This window comes from Rhipicephalus microplus, chromosome 4 (genome assembly GCF_043290135.1).
Source record: "Rhipicephalus microplus isolate Deutch F79 chromosome 4, USDA_Rmic, whole genome shotgun sequence".
Taxonomy (NCBI): domain Eukaryota; kingdom Metazoa; phylum Arthropoda; class Arachnida; order Ixodida; family Ixodidae; genus Rhipicephalus; species Rhipicephalus microplus.
Window position 1 is genome coordinate 87,734,797 of NC_134703.1, and position 24,967 is coordinate 87,759,763.

The window sequence follows — 24,967 nt, forward strand, 5'->3', positions numbered from 1 at the left end:
CCTCCTTCCACGCGCAGTGACTTCAACTCGGCGTCCCGGCTGCGGCGGCTGCTTTTTCGATGAAGGCGAAAATGTTGTAGGCCCGTGTGCTCAGATTTGGGCGCACGTTAAAGAACCCCAGGTAGTCGAAATTTCCGGAGTCCTCCACTACGGCATCTCTCATACTCATATGCTGGTTTTGGGACATTAAACCTCTCAAATCAATCAATCAATCAATCAATCAATCAATCAATCAATCAATCAATCAATTGACTTCAACTCGGCGATCGGGGACGTGACGCGGCACGCAGCTCGTCCATTGGTCTAAGCCAGGTCTCAACAAACAGTAATGAAGCCAGCGTCACCGATCGCCAAGCTGACGTCACTGCGCGTGGAATGAGGTTGGTCACGCGTAGGAAAGATGTGCGAACTTGTTTGAAGGGCGTGAAAAAAAGTCGGAGCCTGTTGACTGGCCCTTTAAAGGCTTGCAATACGCGGGGTGTGACTTGCCTAAACAGCGACATGATTATCAAGCACGCTGTAGTTGAGGGCTCCAGAATTTTCGACCATGTGGCGTCGTTTAACGTGTTCGCATATAGCAAAGTACACGGCCGTTATCACTTTGCCTCCATCAAAGTGTGACCGCAGTGGTCAGGATCGAGCCCGTCACCTTTGGGACCACAACTGAGCACTATAAACATTAAATCACTGTCGCAAGTGACATTGAATTCTTACCAAGTTTATTGCTGAAAATTGAAGGCTCATTCAGTCCTTATGGCAGAAAAACTCTTTTGTCTGTAGCATTAGAGGATAGTTCATTTTGAACTCCACATCTACCAAGCACGCTGAGTATCCAGTTCAATACATTCATCGTAATAGTAAATGTAGTTGAAGCTGTCACTTTTTTTAATGAGTTTAAGCGACAGTGCTTACCACCAACCGGAAGCAAGGGCATCTTCATTTTCGTTGTTACCCGCCCAAACAACAAGAGAAGGGTGATATTGAAGGCGTCGAACCTGAGAAGAAGAAACGTTTCTTTTTGTGTCCTTTTTTTGTAGGATACGTATAGACGAAATAATGGTTCTAAATCAATGTAAGATATGACTAATACGCTCCAAAAGATTCTTCTAGTGACTTGATATCAGTGTCACAGTGCACAGTTGGTTCAACACTTGAAAAGTAGGCTAACACGTAAATTCTAAGGTGAGAGAAGGGGGGCCCTTAAGCTTTCTGATTAAATCAGACATTAAACAAAAATGGCCTAATTTTCTAATGGTATCCGCGCTTTCTATTCACGGTTTTGCTTTTGTTCGTTGCCTATGCTTTCGTGTGTCTCCATGCAAAGGGCAGCGGAGGCCTCTATTCAAGCAAAATTACGATTCGGCCTAGTTGGAACACATCTATCTTGAAATATTTGCGTATGTGCATGGAGGCGCGGAAAAGATACAAAAATGGGCATTTCTGTTTGCCATCTAACAACTGGTTTATTTTTTGAAAACATTCACTTAATAACCCTCAGATCTGCATGATTAGCTCACAAAAGACATTTGAATTGCGCACATGACAAAACCTATAGTCACAAGTTCACTGAACAGCCGACAAAAGCGAAATTTCTTTCTCAATCGAGGCAATCGATGGGTGGCTAGCAGAGTTTTCTTTCAGCTTGTCAGTGTGATAGGCTTTCATAATTTCTCTTGAAGTTCGGTTTTGATGCCTATAATTTAAGGTAGTGTTGATAAAACAAGGTGAACGTGCGTACTCATTGCAAAACAGTACAAATGCGTATTATGGCGACCTTTCAGACTCGTCATATGCTCCCTTAGCCCCATGTTGATACAACTGCCAGTCTGCTCTGCATACACATGATCACACGTCATGTGTATATTGTTCAAGCCACTACGGATTTCAAACCTCGCGCTCCTGTCAGCGCGCGCGTGCGCACACACACACACACACACACACACACACACACACACACACACACACACACACACACACACACACACACACACACACACACACACACACACACACACACACACACACACACACACACACACACACACACTCACACACGCACACGCACACACACAGTACTTTTTGTCAACTACACTCATGAATTGACGTGTAGCCAACAAGATTCAAGATTGAAAGCTCAAAAATATACGATTTTCTATAAAATAGCAGTTCATACACTCATCAAGAAACGTTGCATCGGCATACTGAATTCTTCATGTTGATTTCATAAAGCAGGATTAGTCAATTCAACAACCAAACAAAATTTTCAAGCGTTTCTTCACTTATATAATGATCTGATTCCACCAGAGGGAACCAGTTAACCCCTAAAAATGTCAATCTCCACTTATTCGATAGAATGCACAAAGCTTTCCGTGCCTAAATTGTGCTCGTCGTTGTTCATTGCCAATTGGTCATCGCGTGCCTTGAAATACGATCAGTCTGCACCGTGGAAATTGCCATAGCCCATGCGGTTCCTTTTTTTTTGTTTGTGAAATAGTTCTTCGAGTTGCACTCACTCTTTATTTTGGTAATATCTGCTTGGTATATCGGAAGTTACGCATGTGTAAGGTTGGCGACACCAATAGAAATAAGACAAGCTGCATTTGACCGCTCTCGTTACAACACAGGTAGTCTCCCGCGAAAACAGTAGTCCTCAACATTGTTTCAAGCGAAACATTCCTGTGCACGAAAGGTACAGTTCAAACTAGATAGAGGTCAAGCCCACACCGTAATTCTGTGATCTGTACTTTCTGCGATCTGAACATCGGAACAAGGTTTCTGAAATGGCACACTACATTCTGCCCAACCAATGAAGATAGGAAGAAAAATTCCCCACTAAAAACACTCCAAATAATTTCATCACAGCCTTATCTTATGAAAGGCGCTCATTCCGGCATGTCGATTTCTTTCCAAACCAGAAACCACGTCATCTATTTCATGTACGTTATATATATGATGATCACCTGTTGCTGAACTTCGGTGGCGACGCTTTGTAAAAAAGGCTGATCCGCCGGATAGAGGCTGGCAGAAAACATAAAGTCTTGCCAGATGAGGATTCCGAGTTCGTCGGCAAGGCTGTAGAAGTAGTCCGTTTCGTATACGCCACCGGCCCACACACGAAGCATGTTCATGTTCGCCTCCTGCGAAATATTGGCGTTGCCACGAACTTTTCCTGTTTATTGCGTGTTGCTTTCCTATTAAGTGCAATAAATGCATTCCAGTTCGATGAAGTGACGCATATTCAACATTTAAAACAGACCCAGCAGGGCCATGTGAGAACACTACTTGACAACAGCACAGCGAGATCACTATGACAGATTCTTTCACCTCTGAGTTTACAAGCAGATAGATTAGGTGAGGTTGCCACGTGCAATAGACAGCTCGGTAACAACTTGCTTATGAGACAGAGCATTGTCAAGGATCATGCAGTTGATTGATATGTGAAGTTTAACATCCCAAAACCACCACATGATTATGAAAGATGCCGTGTGTGAAAGGCTCCGAAAATTTCGACCGCCCGGGGTTCTTTGACGTGCACCTAAATCTGAGCACATGGGCCTAGAACATTTTCGTCTGCATCGAAAATGCAGCCACCGCAGCCGGGATTAGAACTTTCAACCTGCGGGTCAGCAGCCGAGTACCTCAGTCACTATACCACCGTGGTGGGGCACGCTACGACCATCAAACTGATTGTCGTTCTTCGTGTGACAATCTAATTTCTCGCTGTCGCACTCCCTGCTTCGCCCTTGCGGTGAAACTGACTTCTTTTTTTTTTCTTTTTCACTATGAACATCTCCGTTCGCTTCGTTATACCTAGTTTACAAATGTATGCAGGCACCATTGGGCATGTACTGCGCACTACAACAAAATTGACAAAAGAAAGCAAAGGGGTGACTCGCGGTCGTGCAGCCCTTCATTTAGTTGCTGGTGTCATTTCCGCGTTGTACATCTCGCCACTATCACATCCGTACGCGTTTCCATCATTTATTTGGCAAAGGCAATGATAGTTATTAGAAACCTACGGACAATATACATATAGCATATTATACCTTTTACGAACCCTTCGTTCAGGCGGGTAATTCAGCTTTTACCAAATCTCCAAGGTTACCTTGACAGAGAGCAGCAACTCCTTGACGTAGTCGTTCGCGATTCTTTCGGGAAAGATATCAGGTGGCACCCAGTTGCTACCTTTGGCGTATACGGGAATGTCGTTAACCACAAAGTAGAAAGCAGTCCCATCGTCGAAGTCCTCTGCAACGCAATGCAACCGAGCGCGAAAGAAGCAAGCTCCATGCTAACCTGCCAATGCACCCTTATATATTTCTACGCGCGCTCCTTTTTATGTTCTATGTGGCGGGCAAATTGAGCCTGTTGATACTGCCTTAAGCAATCCGCGCCGCAATGTCTGAGAGCTGTCTAGATTATTTTAGGATGTGTTCGGCTTCATCGCGTAAACTCGAACAGCTGAGTTTGTTCTGGAACAAACTCAGTTAGTGTTCATCGAATTATCAAAGGCCGACGCTCTGTTCGCTGATATCAGTGTGTCAGTGCATAGTGTGCAATGCTCGCTGAAACTTAGAATTTGGTTTCCCGGCCACGAATTCGGCCAAATAAAGAGTTTCAACTTGGACACACCAAATGCAGTCTTTGTAGACGTCACGACCCCGTGAGAATACCTTCACGACAGTCACAGGTGCTTTGTCTATAAGCAGCGTTCATGCTTTAGCAAGTCCCATAGCAAGAGAGTTCACGTGGCATGTATCTCCTACAGTTTCCAAACAGCAACTTACGGATCACGTCTTCGTTCAGCTGAACCGTTCGAAATCCAATACGGGCAGTCTTCTCGAACAAATCGTCATCCACGGAAGCTGATATCTGGAGCGTGTACAAAGTCTGCTGACCATAACCGACTGGCCACCATCGATGAACGGTGATGCCCTACGTTTGATAAAAAAGTACCAAGATCTTCCAGTTGAAGTACGAATAAAGCAAAGAGAAAGTATATCTTTAACGCCTTCTGTGATATGTACATGCCTTTGTCCATTAGCATAAAACAAAACCAAGATGAGCCAAAGTACGGAGCTTTACAGAAATATTTGTGATATATTTTTGATTGAGTAAGCTTCTAGAGGTCTTTCTTGCTTTATATACAAAATGTTATAAATATACGAGAACTCTGGAATAATGGCTCATAAGAAAATGGCTACAGAACGAAAAAAACAAACAAACAAACAAATGTAGTCTCTTTTTGGCACGTTAGAAAACACGACCAACTGGCTATGAAAATGAGCACTGCTTCTTACGATCTAACTAAAAGGCAAAATACAAGATATTAAAGAGCTTACTTCTGACAATGGAACAAGAAGCTCGAGCTTGCTATTTGGTTGCACCGATGACTCAAAGGTAACAGATTCCATTCCCAGAAAAGCATCCTCTAATGTGATCCAGACTGTTCCATTACGTGGTTTGGTACTAGAAGACCTGTAGCAAAGAGTAACGCTGAGAATCCAACTGTCGGCGCCATTCGCTTTCTCTGAAAGGAGCCCAGAAGTTGCATGTTGCTGGCTTTACACTGATATGCGATGCGCATTTTACGTCAATCGGAGAGCGTGCATTGCATTTGAGTAGACCTGCTGCATTATAAGCTGGTAGCGCGTACTATCCTTCTTTGCCACGTGGTACTTCGCTTATTTGCTTCTTTTCTCTAAGCGTGAGGCCACCGTTCTCTACGAACAACAAATATCAATCACTGTTTTAAATGTTCACTGGTGTGATAAAAGCCTGTAAATCAACGAGGGGCTAACAGCATAAAGGAGACGTTCGCCGCGTTTATATTTTATTCATCGCATACCATGTCGTTTCCAATGTTAATCAAATCTCATGTGGAGTAAGATTAAGACTATACTTACTCTGAGGAATCGTTGCCACCAAGACATCACGGATGATGATGCCATTGCTCCCTTCGAGCCGAATAGGCTTCCTGACGAGAGAAAAAAGGAATATTCATATTACACTGTAAGCATCAAAATAGTTGGACGGATGGACGGACGGGTGGATGAACGGACATACATACAGACAGACGAATAGACGTACTGACAGACAGACGAGACGGACGAACGGATAGACACAGACATACAGATGGACGAATAAACAAAGACAGACGGATGGACAGACGGACAGACAGACAGGTGAATGGACGAAAGCATGGAGATTCAGAAGGACGGGCACAGGGACGGACGGACGCGCAGATAGATGAATGGAAGCATGTCTGAACGTATGGAAGCACGGATGGATGCATGGTCGGAAGGACAGACGCATGGACAGACAGATGAATGGAAGCATGCGCGAACGTACGGAAGCACGGATGGACACATGGGCGGATGGAATCATGAACGGACGAATGGATGGAAGCACGGATGGATGGACCGATGGAAACACAGACAGATGGATGGACGAAAGCATGGACGGACGGACGCAAACACGACGGACAGACGGACGCAAGCATGGACGCAAGCACGGACAGATGGACGGAAGCATGAATGGACAGACAGACGGAAGAACGGATGAACGAATAGATGCTTCGCCCCACCCATTATTCACTCCGTGGATATGCTGTGACTTTTTAACCATTCGTTATGAGCATTCCTCGTTATTTTAAGAAATATTTTCTGGAACTGACTCAAAATATCTTGTTATAAGAAGCTGCTTTTATGCGTTTGATTGTGGTAGCCCGGTAACGCGCTATTGCACTGCACGAACACTGTTTGGAAAGCCTAACATGGTGTTCAGGTGCAAGATTACAGGGGCGTAGCCAGAATTTTTTTTAGAGGGGGTGAGGGCACGTTTTCTTGATCTGAAAGGAGACCGTGGAGCAAATGTTCATTTCCCGCTCTGTATACCATGGGAAAAAATTGCGGGGGGTGGGGAATCACGGGCATGGTGTGTATCCCCCTGGCTATGTTACTACAAAGTTAACAACTTTTGAATCATCATTATTCTTCATAATGGGTCGACCAGGACGTTGCGGACGTGTCGCGTACTCACAGGTATGACAAGACGCAAACAATGTGCACAAGCTTATGAGACGTTACATTCACAGAAGACGGTTTTGCCAACAGTGGTAGCTCGTTTCTTTTTAATTTTGCATCCACTGAAAAAAAAACATCAAGAGGCGAGCTGCGCTTTGTTACACGAAACAATAATTCTACAACCTGTGACCCTAGCACAATGCTGAGCGGTTCTAGCGTGCATTGAAGTGAAGGGCTTTATAACTACTGAAGCCGTGACCTTGCCGTTGAGTTTAAGAAAGTTTTTTTTTCCTAAACGAACATTGTCCCGGAATATGCGACAACGCAAAATTATGAACGTTACCACATTGAAATGAACAAGGAAAGAACAAGGACAGTGACACAAAAGGAAAGACTGTTGAGTTACAGACTATGTGCACCACTCCCTGATACTTGTCCTACATGACAGCATCGCCGGAAAGCTTAGTCTGGTGTATAAAAGAAGAAAAATTGGGCGCAAGTGATCAATAAAACCATGGCATTGAATTTCTCTAAAAAGGCAACAGTGCCCGCAAAGTGAAAGTGCCCGAGTCCACACGAATGAACGAAAGGTCTTGTTTTTTTTTTCGCGAGGAACTCGTTTATCTATGTTAGACACGACTAAATGAATGGAAGAGACAATTAGACCAGGGAAAGTTTTTCCTTTTTTCTTGGCTTAATTGCCTGTCTGATTAAACTGTGCACGGGCTGCATTTGATAAAATACGAACACTGAAGCGTGTTTTCTTTTTTTTTTCTCATTAATGCAATAGTCTCGTTCTTCGCTATCTCTATTGGCTAATGCTGGCGAAACTGGGCTGATATAAGTCAGCGAGTCTCCTGGCAACTGTATGGTGCTTGCGCTCATTCACGTAAAAAAATATATTTTTTTCTGTGGAACTTTGACGTCATTTGAAACAGCAAGTGCACTAAAAAAAGTCCAGTGACTATTTTTTTTTTAGAATTCCGCCTTGCCACATACATGACTTCCTTTGAATAAGCCCGCTAACTCTACTTTGGGGTTCATTATACACCCTTTTGGGAGTCGTGCGATTGACATTAGAGCAAACGCACCTTCTTGAAGAGAGTCATACTCGTGGCAAGGGATAAGGCTCAGAAAAGATTCAAATGACTATTTTTTTTAGAGTGTGCAGCATGCTGCTCTTTACACGCTAAGACCGCACCACTATATTGCAGCGCGGGGCTAAGAATGTGGTTACCAAATGCCCGTAGATGGGAAGGAAGGCGCCCAGTCCCAGCTGAAGGAGCACGGCATCTTGCGGATCCAGTTGACGTGGCAGTGTCCCTTCTGCACCGCCGGTGGGCAAAGAGGATACACCGGGTGGGCGTCCCGCCGGGAATCGTGCATCCGTTTCGCATACTTTACTGGCGACTCGCAACGCACAGAAATGGTGTTCTTCCTCTGGAAAGCACAAGGTACCGCGTAAGGCCGCGTTCACACTGAGCATTCCGGCCGCCGAAAGTGCTCCAAATCTGCTTCGGTGGCGGCGAGATCCGCCGAAAGGGCCCTCTCCGCGCCAATCGCTCTTGGACCGATTTTTGCGGCGTCTGCCGCCGAATCGGTCACCGCGGGCCAATAAGAGCGCTAGTCAAGGAATTTTGAAAAATGGCGGCCAAACCCTACTCACTTGTTATGCCGCAGTGCACGTAACTGAATGTTGAAACCAACGGGAGTTTAACCTACTCTGTGCCTACTTCGCCTCCGTATTTCATGAAAGAGGTGACCGAGCTTGCTGCGGTCTTGCAGGGCAAAACGAACCCACCAACGCCGCTGGCGTCGGTGGTTTTTCTGCTCTTCGTGCATTACAAGACAGCCACTTGCCAGCAAAGTAAGCAGTACTGTCTTTTTTTAAGTGTGAATACACTTTATAAGCGACCCCAAACCATCCACCGCCGTCGGCGGCGTCCGAAGTCTTCTCTCTATCTTTAAAAGAAAGAGGACTTGGCGGGCCGCAGCGCGACGCTCTACCGAATAAGCCAAGGACGCGACGCTGATATCGCTGTCAGTAACGCGCCTTATATCTTTAACGCCACTGCGCGCGTCCCCCTCCCCATTCGCTCGCTCCTCCGCTCTCCTCGCTCGCTGCAGCTCGAGAGATGACGTCTTGGAGCAGATGGATGCGGCAATGGAGAGTGAGTCTGTGCGCACGCGTCCCTCGGTTCCGATTGTGGTGGTGGGTGACTTTAACGTGGACGTTCGAAAGGACAATGGCTGGTTGGTTGACCACATGCTGAACAATTACTCGATGACGTGTCTGTCTCTCGAGTTTCCGACCACGATCAACGGTGGCTTCATAGACTTGGCGTTCAGTAGGAACTGTACGGTCCGCTCCGTCTTGCCGGATCCGCTCACCGTACATTTCTCGGATTACAAAGCGCTGGTACTAACCGTGAGCTACAACGATAACACGAATAGGTGCTAATCTGTATTGTAGTTTGTGTGTGTGTGTGTGTGACGCGCTCGCGATGTGTGCATTTAATGCATCGTACGAAAATCGTGAAGTGTAAATAAATGATACTTCGTATATAATGTATCTGTGTACAAATGCTTCATGACAAACAACACTTAAATTCATTAATTAGACTTGAATCATCATCATCAGTAATAAAACTCCCAAGCATTTCCCCGAGGGTGAACATGGTCAAGTGCGAATGCACGGGGTGATGCTATGAGGGGGAGTAAAGTTAAAATCCGTTGGCATTCGCCAGTGAGTTAACGTAAACTCCCCCGTGTGATCAAATTGCGATTCCCAGGAACCATTACACCATAAAGGCACCATAGTGGGATTAATAAATATAATAGTGCGAATTAATAAATACCCCTCATAGCATCACCCCGTGCATTCGCACTTAACCATGTTCACCCTCGGGGAAATGCTTGGGAGTTTTGCTTCTTGCGTACGAGAATCGTCGAAGTATACACCACCGGTTGCGTAGTAGCGTTTGCGAGCTGCGACAACAAACGGGTGACAGCGCATCCATCCCGCGTTCGCCCCGTAGCAGATGGCATATTCGGCGGCGCGGGGCGCGTCCAGTGCGAACGACGCTGCGTTTCGGCGGCAGGGAAATTTCGGTCGCTGTAGAAAGCGGATGTTTCAGGTGGTGGTGGTGAAAACATTTAATAACCATTAAATGGTTACAGAGAGGTGATTGGGTTGGGGCCTTATTGGCCTCCTACCCTCACAGCACTAGGTGGAACCCCTATTCCGGGGCTCCATTGGCAAGCAACGCCGCCCGCGCCCGTTGAACCAGAGCCTCTTGGGCCTTCAGGTCTTGACAGCCGAGCAGGGCCGCCTCCCAGTCCTCTCTCGTGGGATTGGGGTTGGGGGGGATAGATGGATTAGACTGGCACGCCCAGACGATGTGAAAGGTGTCAGCCACCTCACCACAGAACTGGCACGTGCCATCAAAGGATGAATTGAAATGTTTTAGCACCGCCGGGCACAGTACAGTATTGGTAAACAGTTTTAAGAGGAGGCGCTCGTCAGCGCGATGCAGTCCCTTACAAGGGTCTGGATAGCGCCGGTGCTCCTCCTTGTAGTAATTGGTAATATCTTTGAATGAAAGGGCCGAATTGTCTGATTGCGAGTAGGCTTCCAAAGACAGGGAGATAGCCCGGGAAGAGAGTGCGCGGGCGGCCTGATCGGCCTGTTCGTTACCCCTGAGTCCTTGGTGACCGGGTGCCCAAACCAGATTTCGTGGAGTTGGATTAACGTATCGGCAGCTAGGTTCCAGTATGCGCTGAGCAAGCGGTGAAGCCCACCCTAGCTGATAGTTCCGACAGGCCCCTCGTGAGTCGGTGATGATATGTTTAGAAGAGGGATAGGTGAGAGCCAGAGCGATGGCAATCTCCTCCGCGTGTGTTGCGCTGTAGGCTTTGAAAGTGAGCCCGTTTACGGTGTTTGCGTTGTGTATGACTGCGGCAGTATACCACCTCCCATGGTGCGGGCCGGCAACGTCCACGTAGCACACGTGTTCCTCTTGACCAAAGTGTCGCTGCAACGCTTCCGCGCGCGCCTGGCGGCGACCACTGTGGTTTTCTTTGGACATGTTGCGTGGAAGGGGTCGGACCCGGAGGGCGCGTCTCCAAGGTTCTGGCACTCTCACCCTTTCCTCCATATAGTAATCGTGTTTGATGTGTATTCGGTCCAAGAGGCGGCGACCGGAATGGGTCTGTGCAAGGCGCGTGTATTGGTTAACGAGGTGGGCTTCTCGAAGTTCCCGGTAGGTATTCACCACGCCTAGGGCCAGAAGTCTCTGGTTGGACGTGGTGACAGGGAGGTCGAGAGCCCGCTTGATAACTTTACGGTGGATGACCTCGAGTTGATCATCCTCGTGTTTGCGTAGGTGCAAGTAGGGAGTCGAGTAGAGTATTCTACTCGTTACGAAAGCATGGGCAAGCCGCATTGCATCCCTGCTTCGTAATCCGCCCCGCTTGTTGGAGACCCGGCGGACCATACGGCCCACCTGGTCTCCCACCGTGCGAAGTTTGGCTATTGTGGTGTCGGCCTTGCGTTGGTGGTGTATGAAGAGGCCAAGGACGCGGATCTCCTTGGCCTCACGGATCGGTCCCGAGGGAAGACTGATATGGAGCTGAGTTGTGTCCTGAGGGGAGGGACGTACGTGCACAAATTCTGACTTAGCCGGGGCACACTGGAGTCCGCAGTAGGTTGCGTAGTCGTCGACTACAGTCGCTGCTGCTTGCAGGCATGACTCGATGTGACCAAGGTTACCTTGCGTGGCCCAGATCGTGATATCATCCGCGTAAAGAGCGTGATGTATCCCTGGTAAAGAAGCCAATTTGGGGGGAAGATGAAGCATGGCTATATTAAATAGGAGGGGAGAGAGGACCGCACCTTGAGGAGTTCCCCTCGAGCCGATGACGTAAGGCCCATGTTCCTCATCTTGTATGCGTATGTAGGCTTGACGGTCTGTAAGAAACTGTCTAACATAATTGAATGTTTTATAACCACAGTTGGTCTGACTGAGGTGGTCAAGGATTACCTCATGCTTCACGTTGTCGAATGCCCCTTTAAGATCCAAGGCCAGGACTACCTTGTCATTGTGGGGGCATTCAACAGGATCTAATATGTCATGGTGGAGCTGTAGAAGTATATCCTGGGCTGACTTCTGAGGGCGGAATCCAAACATGGTGTCCGCAAAAGTGTGCTGTGTTTCTAGAAACTCGGAAAGTCTGTCGCACACCATCGTTTCCATCAGCTTGCCGACACAAGACGTGAGGGAGATGGGGCGAAGGTTCTCCACGTCAATAGGTTTACCTGCCTTCGGGATGAAGGTCACGAGAGCTGATTTCCATTCAAGAGGGAGAGGAGTTTCTCCGTCCCAAATGCTATTGATGTATTTGAGGAGCGTGGCGTAGGCTGCGTCGGGAAGATTGGCCAACAGTTTGACCGTAACCTGGTCACGCCCTGGTGCAGTGCCACGCTTCATCTTGCGTAAGGCCGCCTGGAGGTCGTGGAGCTGGAACGGGGTGTCCAACTGCGTGTTCTTTTTGCCTGCGTAGGAGTATGCGGCCGTCCGGGGGTCCTTGGTGGTGCACAGGTATCGGTCCCTGAGCGTGTTTGCCAGCTGTGTTGTCGTTCCTGTAAAGTTGTGCATGACCTTATGTAAGTGACGTTGAGTTTCCGTGCGTGTTTGTGTTGGATCGATGAGAGCGCGAAACAGGCGCCACGTGTTGCGACCAGACATCTGGCGTGCAGCCGTGTTGCACCTGTCCACCCAGTTAGTGTCGGCTAGCTGAGCAGCATATTCCGCAGCTTGCTCCGTGAGTTCTAGGATGCGTTTCTTGAGGCGTCTGTTATGTTTCTGTTTTTTCCATCGTTTGGTGAGGCTGCGGCGGGCCTGCCAAAGATGGAGGAGGTGGTTGTCCACGTCCGTTTGAGTTTCCGTGAGCTGTATCAGCTGTTCGTGTTGTTTCAGTGTAGACGTCAGTGATTTAGACCAGGTGTCGTATCCCGACTGGAGAGGGTCTACAATAGGTAGAGTGGTGCGGAAAGTTGTCCAGTCTGGGATACGAGCTTGTGTAAGTGGGCGTTTTAAGGGACGCATGTACACGGTTGTGTTTAATACACAATGATCACTACCGAGAGTGTCCTGTGTGTTCAGCCAGTCGGCATGGCGTATGTTGCGTGTAATTGTGAGGTCTGGGCAAGTATCTCGTTGAACAGAGTTGCCTACACGTGTTGGGCTGGCGGGATCAGTGTGGAGGGTGAGTCCAAGTGTAGAAAGAAGTTCCGCAAGCTTCCTTCCACGCGTGTCTTCTCGTGGGTAACCCCATAACCTGCTTGGGCCATTGAAGTCGCCGACGATCAGGAGGGGGTCCCGTCCTGCCACCTGCATAGCTTGTGTGAAAGTTGCGCTGAACGTGAAGTTCTTAAGCTTTGGGGGACAGTAAATGTTTAAAATATGAACAGGTGGGTCAGATCGCCTTACAGGCAGCACCGACACCATCGTGTATGGGAAAGGCGGTGTTGTGGGGAGTGTGACTTCCTGGGCAGTATATTGCTTGTGAACAAGTATACATGTCTCCGGGTTGTGTTGAAATGCAGTGTAATTTGTGAGTTTGACGTCCGTGCCGGGTTCCTGAAGGGCAACCACGGCAACGAGGAACTCAAAGGTCTCAAGATAGAGGCGGAAATGAGCCCGCTTCTTGTGGTTCTTGAGACCTCTGCAGTTCCACTGTGTTAGTAACAACGGCTGAGTTGCTCTGGCTCGCGACCTAGGGTTGGAGGCCATGTTCGGAGATAGAGGGTGGGGTTGTGTTGTTAAGATTACTCAGTTCACTAGCACCCTGTGCTGACGTACTGGAGTCTTCAGAAAAGTCCGACTCATCTGGAGTCACTCTGTTAAATTTTGAGGGGCGATTAACGTCCCTAATTGGCCCTACACGCTTGAGGACGCGTGGATTGTCTTGTATCCACTTTTGGATAATGTGAGTTACTGTTTGTGTCACCTGTGCGATGACAGTCTTCATATGACGCGCGATGTTGTGGTGGATAATTTTGGGGAGGTCGGCCAATTGTGTTTCTATTGCATTCACCTGGGTCTCCAGGTCCGCGACGCGACTCTCTACAGTAGTAGGAATCTCCCTGTCTGTTATATTTTCCTCTTCGCCGCTCAACGAGGGCTGAGTAGTGAGGTTGGTTCTGAGCGAGTCAAGTTCGCTGGCTAGTTTTTCATTCTGAGATCGCAAAAGGGTGAGCTCATGCCTGAGTTTTTGTGTTTCGGTAGTGCTTGTGGCAGAAGAAGGTGGAGAGGAGAGAGAGGAGGGAGAGGAGGCGACCTCCACCCAACTGCCTACCTTGGGTTGGTTGCGTGCAGCGTTGCCAGATGGAGCGCCGAAAGCTGGAGATTCCGCCGCGCCAGGTGGTAGCGTTGCCGTTGCTGCTTTGCCAGGAATTGGCGCTTTGCCAGTTGACCGGCGCTTTGGTTTTGTTGGTGTCCCCGATGTCCTGGACCCTGGTTGCTGAAGCCTGATGAATTTTTCAGTGCATTCGCGGGAGCTGGTGAGGTGCGGACCCCCGCAAACTATGCACGTTGGGTTGCATTCGTGGGGGGCCATCCCCTCAGGACCAGCGCCCACGTTTTGGCCACAAAGGCTGCATCTTTCGGTGACCGGGTTGGGACAGATATCCGCCCGGTGCCCCAGTGCACCACAGCGGTAGCACGCTGGCACTGTCTTCTTGTACTCCCTGACGGGAGTCAGTTCTGCGTTATAGTGGACGAAACGCGGAACGTTCCTTCCCGCGAAAGTCAACACAGCTACGTTGGAGTTCCCCAGCTTGCGCGCATAGACTAGTTCACCGCCACGCCACTGCACACTACGTTTCAGAGACGCACTGGTTTCGAGGTTGTGCACAGAAATCACGCCGCGACACACATCACCGGTGAGCTTGAGGTGACCGCGAAGCGGCAGCGGTCCTTTGCTGGTGTTGATTTGAAAGTTCGACAGCAGTTTCTGAACCACCTCGTTATTCTGCGTGCCACAGATGATGATGTTTTGCTCCCAATTGGGAGAAATGGTGATGTTATTGATGTCATTCATGTGCTGCCTTCCGATGAGTTGGGAAATGGCAGCGCCGAGCTCACCTTGTTGAAACGCTGCCTTGAGGGCTACTGTGATGCGTGGCTTGAGCACGATCACGTAGTCGCCAGGATTCATCCTGACCGTTGGTTTCGGCGTCCACTTGGAGACTGGTGAAGTCTTTTGTGGAGCTTTAGGAGATGGAGCGCGAGCGTCTCCAGTGGCTGAATTGTTGAGAGGAGTTTTCAGTGCAGACGCTCCTTCCGCGTTTCTTCGGCGGCGACGCCGACCCTCGACGAGTTGAAAAATGTCAGCTTGCTCCGACGAAATGGTGGATGGGCCGTCGTCTGATGGATTTGTCGGGATATACGACCACGACAGAGTCGTAGGGTCGTAGCCACGTTGTTCAGGCAGCGCCATGTTGAGGAGTTGACCGAGCGGCGTCTCCGCATCCAGCAGCGGCGGAGCCGCCGCCGTGAGGCTTAGCTCGTTCGCTACGTTGTGATGCAAAGTTGCTCGAAGTGGCCGAAAATTGGGCGTACCTGGGTAAGATCGGTGTCTCCAGATTCTTGATGACTTGGCAGATGCAGTCACACAAGTTTTAGAGCAGCCACATTGAAAAGAGCACGGTTCCAGCCGAAAATCGACGGAGCCGATGAGCGTCGCGTCCGATCACTTCGCGAAGCGCCCGGATGTTTCAGTGTGAACTAGGCATAAGTGCCTTCGCGTTTCACCACGTTTATCACGGGCAGGCAAACACCTCTGCTTCTGCGTTTTGTTTCTCATAGAAAACTACATGTTCCGTTATTCACAGCCCCAGAGAGAGAGAGAGAGAGAGAGAAAACTTTATTTGCGCATAACGCGGAGCATTCCAAATGGTCGGGCCCCTATTCCAGGGCTCCGCTGGCCCTAGCCATCATCTCTACCCGTTGGACCAGCCAGCGCTGATCAACAATGGCCGAGCTGGACAGCAGCGCCTCCCATTGTTCCTCTGTGTTGTTCATGTTGTGGTGTTCTTCATTGTGATGCGTACACTCCCACGTGATGTGAAACAGAGTTGGTGTGGCCCCACACCACGGACATATATCTTTGTATGCTGTGGGGTAGAATACATGCAGCCTGTGTAAGTTCTTGTATGTGTTTGTTTGGATTCTGCGTAATGCCACCGATTCCATTGCTGTAAGTTTCTTATGCGGTGCTGGATACACTTTTCTATTGTCCCTGTAATACTGAAGAATTGCACCAAAGTTAGGGTCTAGGGGCGTTGGATCCTCTATTGCAGTGTGCAAGGAAGCTCGGTAATCTGTGAAGCCTCGAGCCGCCTCATCCGCAAACTGGTTCCCGGTGACGCCCTCGTGCCCCGGCGCCCAGATAATGGTTTGGGTGTATTCAATTGGGAGGTCCTTGTGAGCTTTGGTTAGAATTTGGAAGGCCTTCATACATATTCTACCTTTTTCGTAATTTCTACATGCAGCCTTCGAGTCTGTGATTATTGTCATTGGGGTTTTTCGCTCCCTGCCCTCCTTGATTGCCAGCGCAATCGCTATCTCTTCCGCTTCTGTGATAGAGGCTTGGGCTATGGAGGCACAACTTGTGACGTTTCCTTTTCGGTCTGTGACCACGGCCACCATGTTCTTTGCATTTACCTGATATGGTGCAGCGTCAGTAAATCTCGCCGTATTCAGATATTTTGTCTGTTTATCTATGTAAGCGGCTCTTGCTTTACGTCTTCCAGCATGTAAAACTGGGTCCATGTTCTTCGGTAGGGGGCATATTTTGTACCAGGCTCTGACTGAGCACGACAATTCCTTAGCTCTTCCACGTGCCTGTACTTGTTCGCCGAGGCCGATCCTCTGAAGAAGTTTTCTGCCGGTTGTCGTCTGTAGCAGGCGGTTAATCTGGGTGGTTACTTGTGCCTCAGCCAACTCATCAAATGTATTGTGATGTCCGAGCGCTAATAGCTTCGCAGTTGAAGTGCTTTGTGGTAGTCGCAGAGCTGCTTTATACGCCATCCTTATTATTTTGTCTGCTTTTTCTTTCTCCTCTCTATTCATGTTGTGGTAGGGTAGCGAGTATGTTAATCTGCTGATGACTAAGCTCTTTACCAAACGAAGCACGTCTTGTTCTTTCAGTCCAGCACGATTGTTCGTTATTCGAACTATCATACGAACAATTTGTTGAACTGTTCGTTTAAGCATATTCAGTGTGTGGAGACATCGTTGATTGGACTGTAACCACATCCCTAAGATCCGAACAGTTGTTTTCTCTGGTATAATATTGCCGTCTAGCTTGACCTCAAGGCGGAGGCTCGGGTCTGTCCTTTGTTTTTTACTCTTGGAGAACCGAATGAGTTCCGATTTGTCTGCTGAGCACTGAAGCCCCCTTTCTTTAGTGTAATCTTCGATAGTTTTAGCTGCCAGTTGAAGCCGCTCTTCTTTTTCCGCCAAGCTACCCTTGGTTGTCCATACAGTGATGTCATCCGCATAGAAGGAGTGTCGGATGTCGGGAATACCTTCCAGTTTTTTGGCTAGACCAATCATGGCTATGTTGAAAAGCGTAGGCGAGATCACAGCGCCTTGTGGTGTGCCTTTGCTCGGTGGGTGGAAGACATTGGATTCGTGTTCTCCTAATCTGATAACAGCGGTTCTTTTAGTAAGGAAGTTCTGTACATATTTGTACGTCCTTTGACCGCAGTTTGTCGCTGCTAGCCCATCTAATATGGCCTTATGGCTTACGTTGTCAAAAGCGCCTTTTATGTCAATGGCCATGACAATGTTTTCTCCTGCTTTTGGAACATTTGTTAGTACTTCCTCCTTTAAAAGCAGAAGGATGTCCTGTGTCGAAAGGTTCGAGCGGAAACCAAACATGGTGTTTGGCAACAAGTTATTTTGTTCAAGGTGCCGTTGAAGTCTGGCATTTATTAATCTCTCAAACACTTTGCCTAAGCACGAGGTAAGAGAGATCGGCCTGAGGTTTTCTACTGCCAATTTCTTTCCTGGTTTGGGTATCATAATGATTACAGCATGCTTCCATTGTTGTGGTATAGTGCCATTCACCCAGTGTTTGTTAATGAAGTTTAGAAGCGCTGTTATGGCTTCGTCATTCATGTTGCGAATCATGGCGTTGGTGATTTGGTCCACCCCAGGCGCTGTGTTGCGTTTCATGCTGACGATTGCCGCTCTGACCTCGGCATGCGTGAAAGGTGCATCCAGTTCTGAGTTTGGGAGCCCAGTGTATTTAGCCTGGTAAGGGGCTGTGATGGCTCGGGCGCCGAAACACTTAATATAGATGTCTTGAAGCAGGTCATCTCTTGTGCCTGGATATGTGTGCAATAATCTTTCTAGAGATTTTTGTCCTTCGCGTTTAGTTTTCAGAGGGTCAATCATGGCTCTTAGGATATTCCATGTCTTTGCTGTTCCTAGGGTTCCATTTAGTGAATCGCAAAATTGTTCCCAGTTGGCTGTCGCGAGTTGATTAGCGTACTGTTCGGCTTGCTGCGTTATTTCTTCAATTTTCGCTTTGAGTTTCTTATTTCGCTTTTGCCTTTTCCATCTTTTAGTGAGGTTTCTTCTTGCTTCCCACAGGTGGAGAAGGTGAGCGTCTACTTCAGGGGTATCATCTGTTCTGGCGACAGTTTTGGTGTACATTTGCTTTTCATTTCGAATTACTTTGCACCACTCGTCCAAGTCGTCTATGGCGGTCACGTGCGCTTTTAGCGCTTTTCTATATGCGTGCCAGTCTGTAATTTTGGCTGTGCCGATGTGTTTGCGGATTCGGCCGGTGCGGATTGTGGTGCTTAGTATGTAATGATCACTGCCCAGGTTTTCAAGGGTGTTGTACCAGTCCACGCTGTAGCAGTTTTGTACTATCGTCAAGTCCGGACTTGTGTCCATGGATATGCTGTTGCCTATCCTCGTTGGTATTGCAGGGTCAGTTAACAGAGTCATTTCCAGTTTCTCTATTTGTCTTGCGATATTCTTGCCTTTGGTGTCTTGCATCTTATATCCCCAGCTTGCATGCCTGGCATTAAAATCCCCAACTATGATTAATGGATTCCCTTTCGCCAGTTTTGCTGTCTCTTGAAAGAGCTTGTCGAACGTTGCTCTCTTTTGTCTTGGGGGACTATAGATATTAAGTATGAAGGCGCTCTTTCCATGGCTTCCTTTGTAGATTATTTCTGTTATGATATGCGGGATATCCGCCTCTTCAATGGGCTGATGACATATTGCTGTAATTGAGTTATCGACTAATGTAGCAACTTTCCATTCTGCGTCCCTGGTACTATAAGTTTCGTAGCCCCGTAATTTTGGTTGTGTTCCGGCTTCCTGGACTGCTATGACAGCAGGTGGCTTTTGTTGCGACGCCACCAGCTGCAACAGTTGCCCTCTTTTCCGCCGGAAACCACGGCAGTTCCACTGCCATATTTCGCACTTTTCTGACCGCTGCGTTTGATGATTAGCCATTATGCGTCTCCTGGTTCATGGCCGACAATCCGGGCCTGTTGTAAATTTTCTCAGCTTTTTCTCTGATGTTGATGCCTGTGGCATGCTTTCGCAAGGCTTTCGTGAATTCGACGTGTTGTGCCTGGATTTTCTTGTCCAGAATCTCGAGCTTTCTATCTACATGTATCATTACTTGCTCTATCACTGTCGGTATAACTTCCTTTAATGTTTCTTTCAGCATCGACGACGTAATCATTGAGTCACCTCCTGCATTCGGTTGCGTCTGCGATTTCTGGCCACTCTGGGTGGGTATAGAGTTTTGTTGCGGGTGCTGCGTTTGTTGCTTTTTTAGTTCCCTATTTTCGCGTTCTAGGTCACCTATTCTCACCCGCATTATCTCTAACTCACGTTCTAAGCGCGTGAGTTGTGGTGTTTGGTGTGAGTGTTGGGAGGATTTTGCTGCCCAGCTCACCTGGTTCTTCTCTTCCTTTTTCTGCGCCTTCTTGCCCTTGTGCTGTTGCTTTGCTTGGGCCTGCTTGTGGCCACCATTCCTGGAGTTGGAGCAGTCTCGAGAGCCGGACCTGGATCGGGAACTGGAACGGGCCCTGCTTGGCGGTGCAGAGTCCTCGCGGTCCGTGCTGAACCAGCGTCTCTTGAGTATGCCAGTGGTTTTTGGTGTGCTGTGTTGGTGCGACAGCAGCGACCGGCCCTTTTGAGGGACGCGTTTGAGTTTCTTGGTGCACTCCGATGCCGCCGTGGGATGGCGTCCGCCGCACAGGGCACATTCCGGATCGCAAGTGTGGTCCTCAGGTGGGTCTCTTAGGCGACAGTTACTGCACGCCTTTGTCATTGGTGTGGGACAAACATCCGTCCTATGTCCCTGGCTCTTGCAGAGTTTACAGTACTGCCGTGTGGGTTGATAAGGCACGCACGGCATTTCGCCACCGTAATAATACACGAAGCGCGGCAGTATTGGTCCATCAAACGTGATCACTGCAGTTTGTGACTGTCCGAGCATGCGGGCTTGAACAATTGTCACTCCTTGAGTGCGCACTCGGAGATGGCTCAGGAGTTCAGCTTCTGGCGTTTCGCGTTCTAATCCGTGTACCACTCCTTTCAGGTATCCAGCAGGAGTGGATATGTAGGTGTTCACGGGATAGTTGGTGCCATTGAGCTCCAGTGTCTTTATCTTCAAGATCCTTTCTGCTACATCTTCGTACGGAGTGCTTGCAATAATTATGTTTGATCCGTTGCGAAGGCGAAGCAGAAATTTGTGGCTGTTACAGGCCTCCGGGTCACCGCTCGCAAGTTCTATCGCTCGCGCAACCTGGTATGCTTTCAGTTCCTTCACAACTAACCCTGGTCTGGGCCGCATAATAATCTTCATATCGTTTTTGGGCAGCGGCGCTGCGCGCGTTCGTCGCCGGCCCCTTACAGATGCTTTTCCGTGTTTCTCTTCTGCAAGCGTTCTAGCGCCGGAGCTGTTGCTCTCAGTTTCGCCTCGAGCAACGCTGTCATCTTTCGCGGCGCGTTCTTGTTTTCTGATGCGTTTTCGCTGTCGCAATGACTTAGCTACCTGCCACTGACCATTCTTGGCTTCGTCGTCGCGTTCCTCCGCAGAGTCTTTTTCCTTGTTCTCGGCGTCGCTAGTAGATTCTCCTTGTAGCACCTCGTCAGGTGAAAGGAAATCTTCGTTGGCGTCCACCGCAGAGCTCACTTGGGTTTCGGTGTCTTGGTCATCCATGTCCATAAGTGCCTGGGCTAGTTCCGGGTCGTTGTCCGTTGGGGTTCGGGCAGATGCAGCGCAACGCGTCGGCCGAGAGCTGGCTGCCAGGACTCCGCGTTCCGCTTCGCCGCGAGGCTTAGCGTGGCGGGTTGGCATGCTCTGCCGAAGGTCTTCACTTCCCAGAGGAAACCGGGATCGCTTGTCCAAAAAGGTGGTGTCAGCGTGTACCTGACGTCTTCCTGCACAATTGCCGTAGTTTCACTGGTAGTCACATTATTTTAACCGCTGCTAGGTACGATGATTGACGGAGCCGATGTGAATGCGTGTGCACTCCTCGGCGCCACCTGGCGGTCCACAGCACCAGAAGGAGGTCAAAATAATTGCTGTTCAGTTACGTTTCTTCCCCACTCAATATGCAAACGCCTCAATGTTTAGTTGAGTTGAATGAACTTTATTTGTCCAACGGTTGTTGCTGTGCCCGGGGCTAGGCTGCCAGAGGCACATCATTCGAGGAACATCTCCCTAGGTCCTCAGCGACGGCCCTGGCCCGCTGGACGGCCCACACCTCGTCTTCGAAGGCCTCGCTGAGAAGGGCAGCTTGCCATCGCTCAGCAAGGCACCCCATTTCGGAGGGCCCTTCAGTTGACGTCATCCTTTCTCGTGGCCCATCTTCATCTATTGCGCATTGCCAAAGTATATGCACCATATCGGCCCGTTCGTGCACGCACCACAGGCAGCCAGGCGACGGGTTCAGCGTCGGCCATAGGCGGTGCAGATGGTAGGCCTTAACTAAGCTGCTTATGCTAAGCAGACGCTGAGTCTGTGTTTTTTTACACTCTGCATTGGTTTTTTGTGCAGCTTTTCCTTTGAAGCTGGATGTCGTCATTTGTCTGAGCCGTCAGTAATGTTACAAAGTGCAGAGAAAGAAAAAAAGCACTTATAATCTTCTCTGGGAGTTGTTTAAGTGATGTGTGAGCGAAGGTATTGTCCTAAACTATGTTGGTACGGGTTTAGCCGGAAGCTTGTTTTGGGACGGCATCAGCACAGCGCTATTCATCTTCTTGCTAACGTTAATCAGCAGCTCGAAAGGCCGAAATTGAAGACGTATCGTGCAATTACCGAAACGAGTGTTTGGGATTCCGTTTGAGCAAAGTAGAAATTTTTCACGGGAGCACTCCATGTCAGTTTTACATGCAGTCCTATATTTGTATATAGAGGACATTTATTTATTCTACCATAACGAAATGTTTCAACAGTGCCCTTCAGGAAAATGTTGTCGTTATATTCATTTTGTACCACTTATAAGAAGCATTCATGTGCATTGATGTGTTGAAATGTATACTCCCCCACCCTTTAAGAGTGTGGTTGTGCAGCCATGTTGGTATGATATCTGCTTTCGGAGCACGATACTCTATTGTTTTTTTCTAAAGTTAGATTAAAAAAACCCAGCACCACAAAGAAAGCCAATTTTGTTTTATACCTTTATTTTTTATAGTGATTCATCCTAGGCGACAGAGGAACTGGTGGACGGATGAGAAAGCTTTCTCGTTTAGTTGGCATACACATCCTATCGCCTTTCGAATAGCATTCATTTCACTTTCTTTTTTTTTATTACTTCCTAGCCTCAGCTGTCGAAGTCATGGATGAGGATCGCCACAAGGGTGACGCTGACCGATATTCGGAGGCCATTGTTGGCGACGAATCTTCTATAGCACTTGAGAGCGCTATCATGATAAGGCATACGCAATTGGACAGAGAAATAAGAAGGTCATATAAAAAATATGGAATCAGTGCTAACTGTTTGTGAAATGACCCAACATAAGGTGTGAGCGTTAATTTGCAGCCCTAGCAATAGTGAAAACTGAGTAGAGTGGCCTCATTAGGGTAAAGGAAAACTTAGAGGGAGGATTTAGTCATGATTCCGACGAAAATAAGCAAACTGCATTCACTCGTAGCATCCGCATTGGGGACAATATGGAGCAGTCATAAATAATGTCTAACTTGATAGCCAGCTGCTTTGATTTGGCGTGTCACTACTGATGTATTTGGTACATACAGTTGGACTTCACTTAGAGAGCTATCATATCATTGCTTTTATTTCTTGAAGTTATGTTATTTTCGCAAGTGGTAAATTCAAAACGAGGGTCATCAGTACTGTGGGCATTTGCATTTACAAAGAAGTGACAGTTCCCACCAGGAACGTTGGCCTTTTTGGGTGACATGACTTGGACTTAATGTAGAGGAGTAGGGGGTAGTATAGATAACGTCAAGGTGCCTAAACGCTAAGTTTTGCTCAATTTGTCAATAACCAATTGATTAAGATAGCCATTTAGTTGCTCAATGTTCTGAGCAAATTGTACTCGGTTTTTCTGAATATATCTTTTACATAAAATGAAGACTGTAAACTAAAAATAGGCAGCACACGCTGAATAGATGTTCGTAGAGTATATTGTACTGCTGCGTCACTTTTTGTCAAGGAATTTCGAACTATTGTCACAGTGAAGAGAGTAGAATTAACACCGCCACATCACCGTGATAAACAGCCCAGGAAGCGAACCGTTTCGGCAGTTTTCGTCTTATATATCGTGTAATGTTTAGTGTATTTCGTTGTTGCAAATTGCAGCCACTAACTTCAGCATTCACGTTAAGCCGCAATTGCGAACTAAACAGTACCGGCAAAGTGTATGAAAGCAGGTAAACTATCTTCATGCACAGCTTACCTTGAGGAGGGACTTCACGTCGATTTCGTACCTGACGAACATGTTGCTGGCGCTGAGCAAGTGAATGCCATTTACTACAATCTCACACGCAGTGTCGATCCCATGAGCAACGAGAATTATCTCTCGCTGTCCTAGAAGGTCTTTCGGAGCTGCGTGCAAGAAGATCGTGCAGAAAATATATTCGTTGGGTATCTTCTACATCAGCTCCAATGCGTTCAATTTGAGCGAGAACTGCGTGGGTCATACCTATGAACGATCTGTAGAACGTCCAGTCTTCCAGGGCGACCCACTCGTAGTTCACGTCGTTGAAACCGTAGTACGGTTCACTAATTATTCCACTACTCATTAGGTCCGTGTATATGCCACCAGGAACAGTGGCTCGAACTTGAATCGCTAAAAAAAGAGCACGCACAAGACGCACTATAGATTTTGAGTCAAAAGTAAATTATTTCACCAATATTAATCGGCTAATTAAACCTCACCTTAATAACACACGAACTTCGAATACCAATATTTCATGAAAGCAAATAGAGGCCCGGCTAGTTTATTTTCTTGCGAAATCAGAAAAGCCCCGTAGGCTGTTGAGAACATTAAGGCGCCGAAATTAAAGCATTACATCTCAATGTCCATTTTTGTTTGCATTGATGTTCCAAATATCTATATGTACCATCTCAACGCATAACAAGTTTTGTTAAACCGTGGTGTAGGCTTTATTCTGAATTTCGGTGGTTGTGGAAAGTATAAAATCGGGGCTCACTTTTTCATAATCGTCCTTCATAATGTTACGGGTAACTTATTTAATAAATTAAATACGAGGCACTGTGCTCGGCGAACAAGATGGCGACAGTTCATAAACAACCAGCCACCAACGTCGTCTTTCTCTTTCTTCCAGACAGGCTGTGCCGGCTGTTGCGTATCATAACCCCCCGGTGATAGAAGCACCGTCTCGGTGCTTGAGCGACTCGGATGCGG

General features: G+C 48.0%; 1 protein-coding gene across 1 annotated transcript; it reads right to left on the minus strand.

Moving 5' to 3' along the window:
• Window positions 1-908: 908 nt before the first annotated feature.
• LOC119172781 (beta-mannosidase) lies at window positions 909-24,341 on the minus strand. The gene is made up of 8 exons (XM_075893113.1): window positions 24,242-24,341; window positions 23,996-24,144; window positions 21,126-21,473; window positions 8,263-8,465; window positions 5,907-5,977; window positions 4,106-4,248; window positions 2,961-3,137; window positions 909-995 (listed from the first exon to the last, which is right to left on the minus strand). The coding sequence occupies exons 1-8, from the start codon at window positions 24,339-24,341 to the stop codon at window positions 909-911; spliced, it is 1,278 nt and encodes a 425-aa protein (XP_075749228.1).
• Window positions 24,342-24,967: the final 626 nt, after the last annotated feature.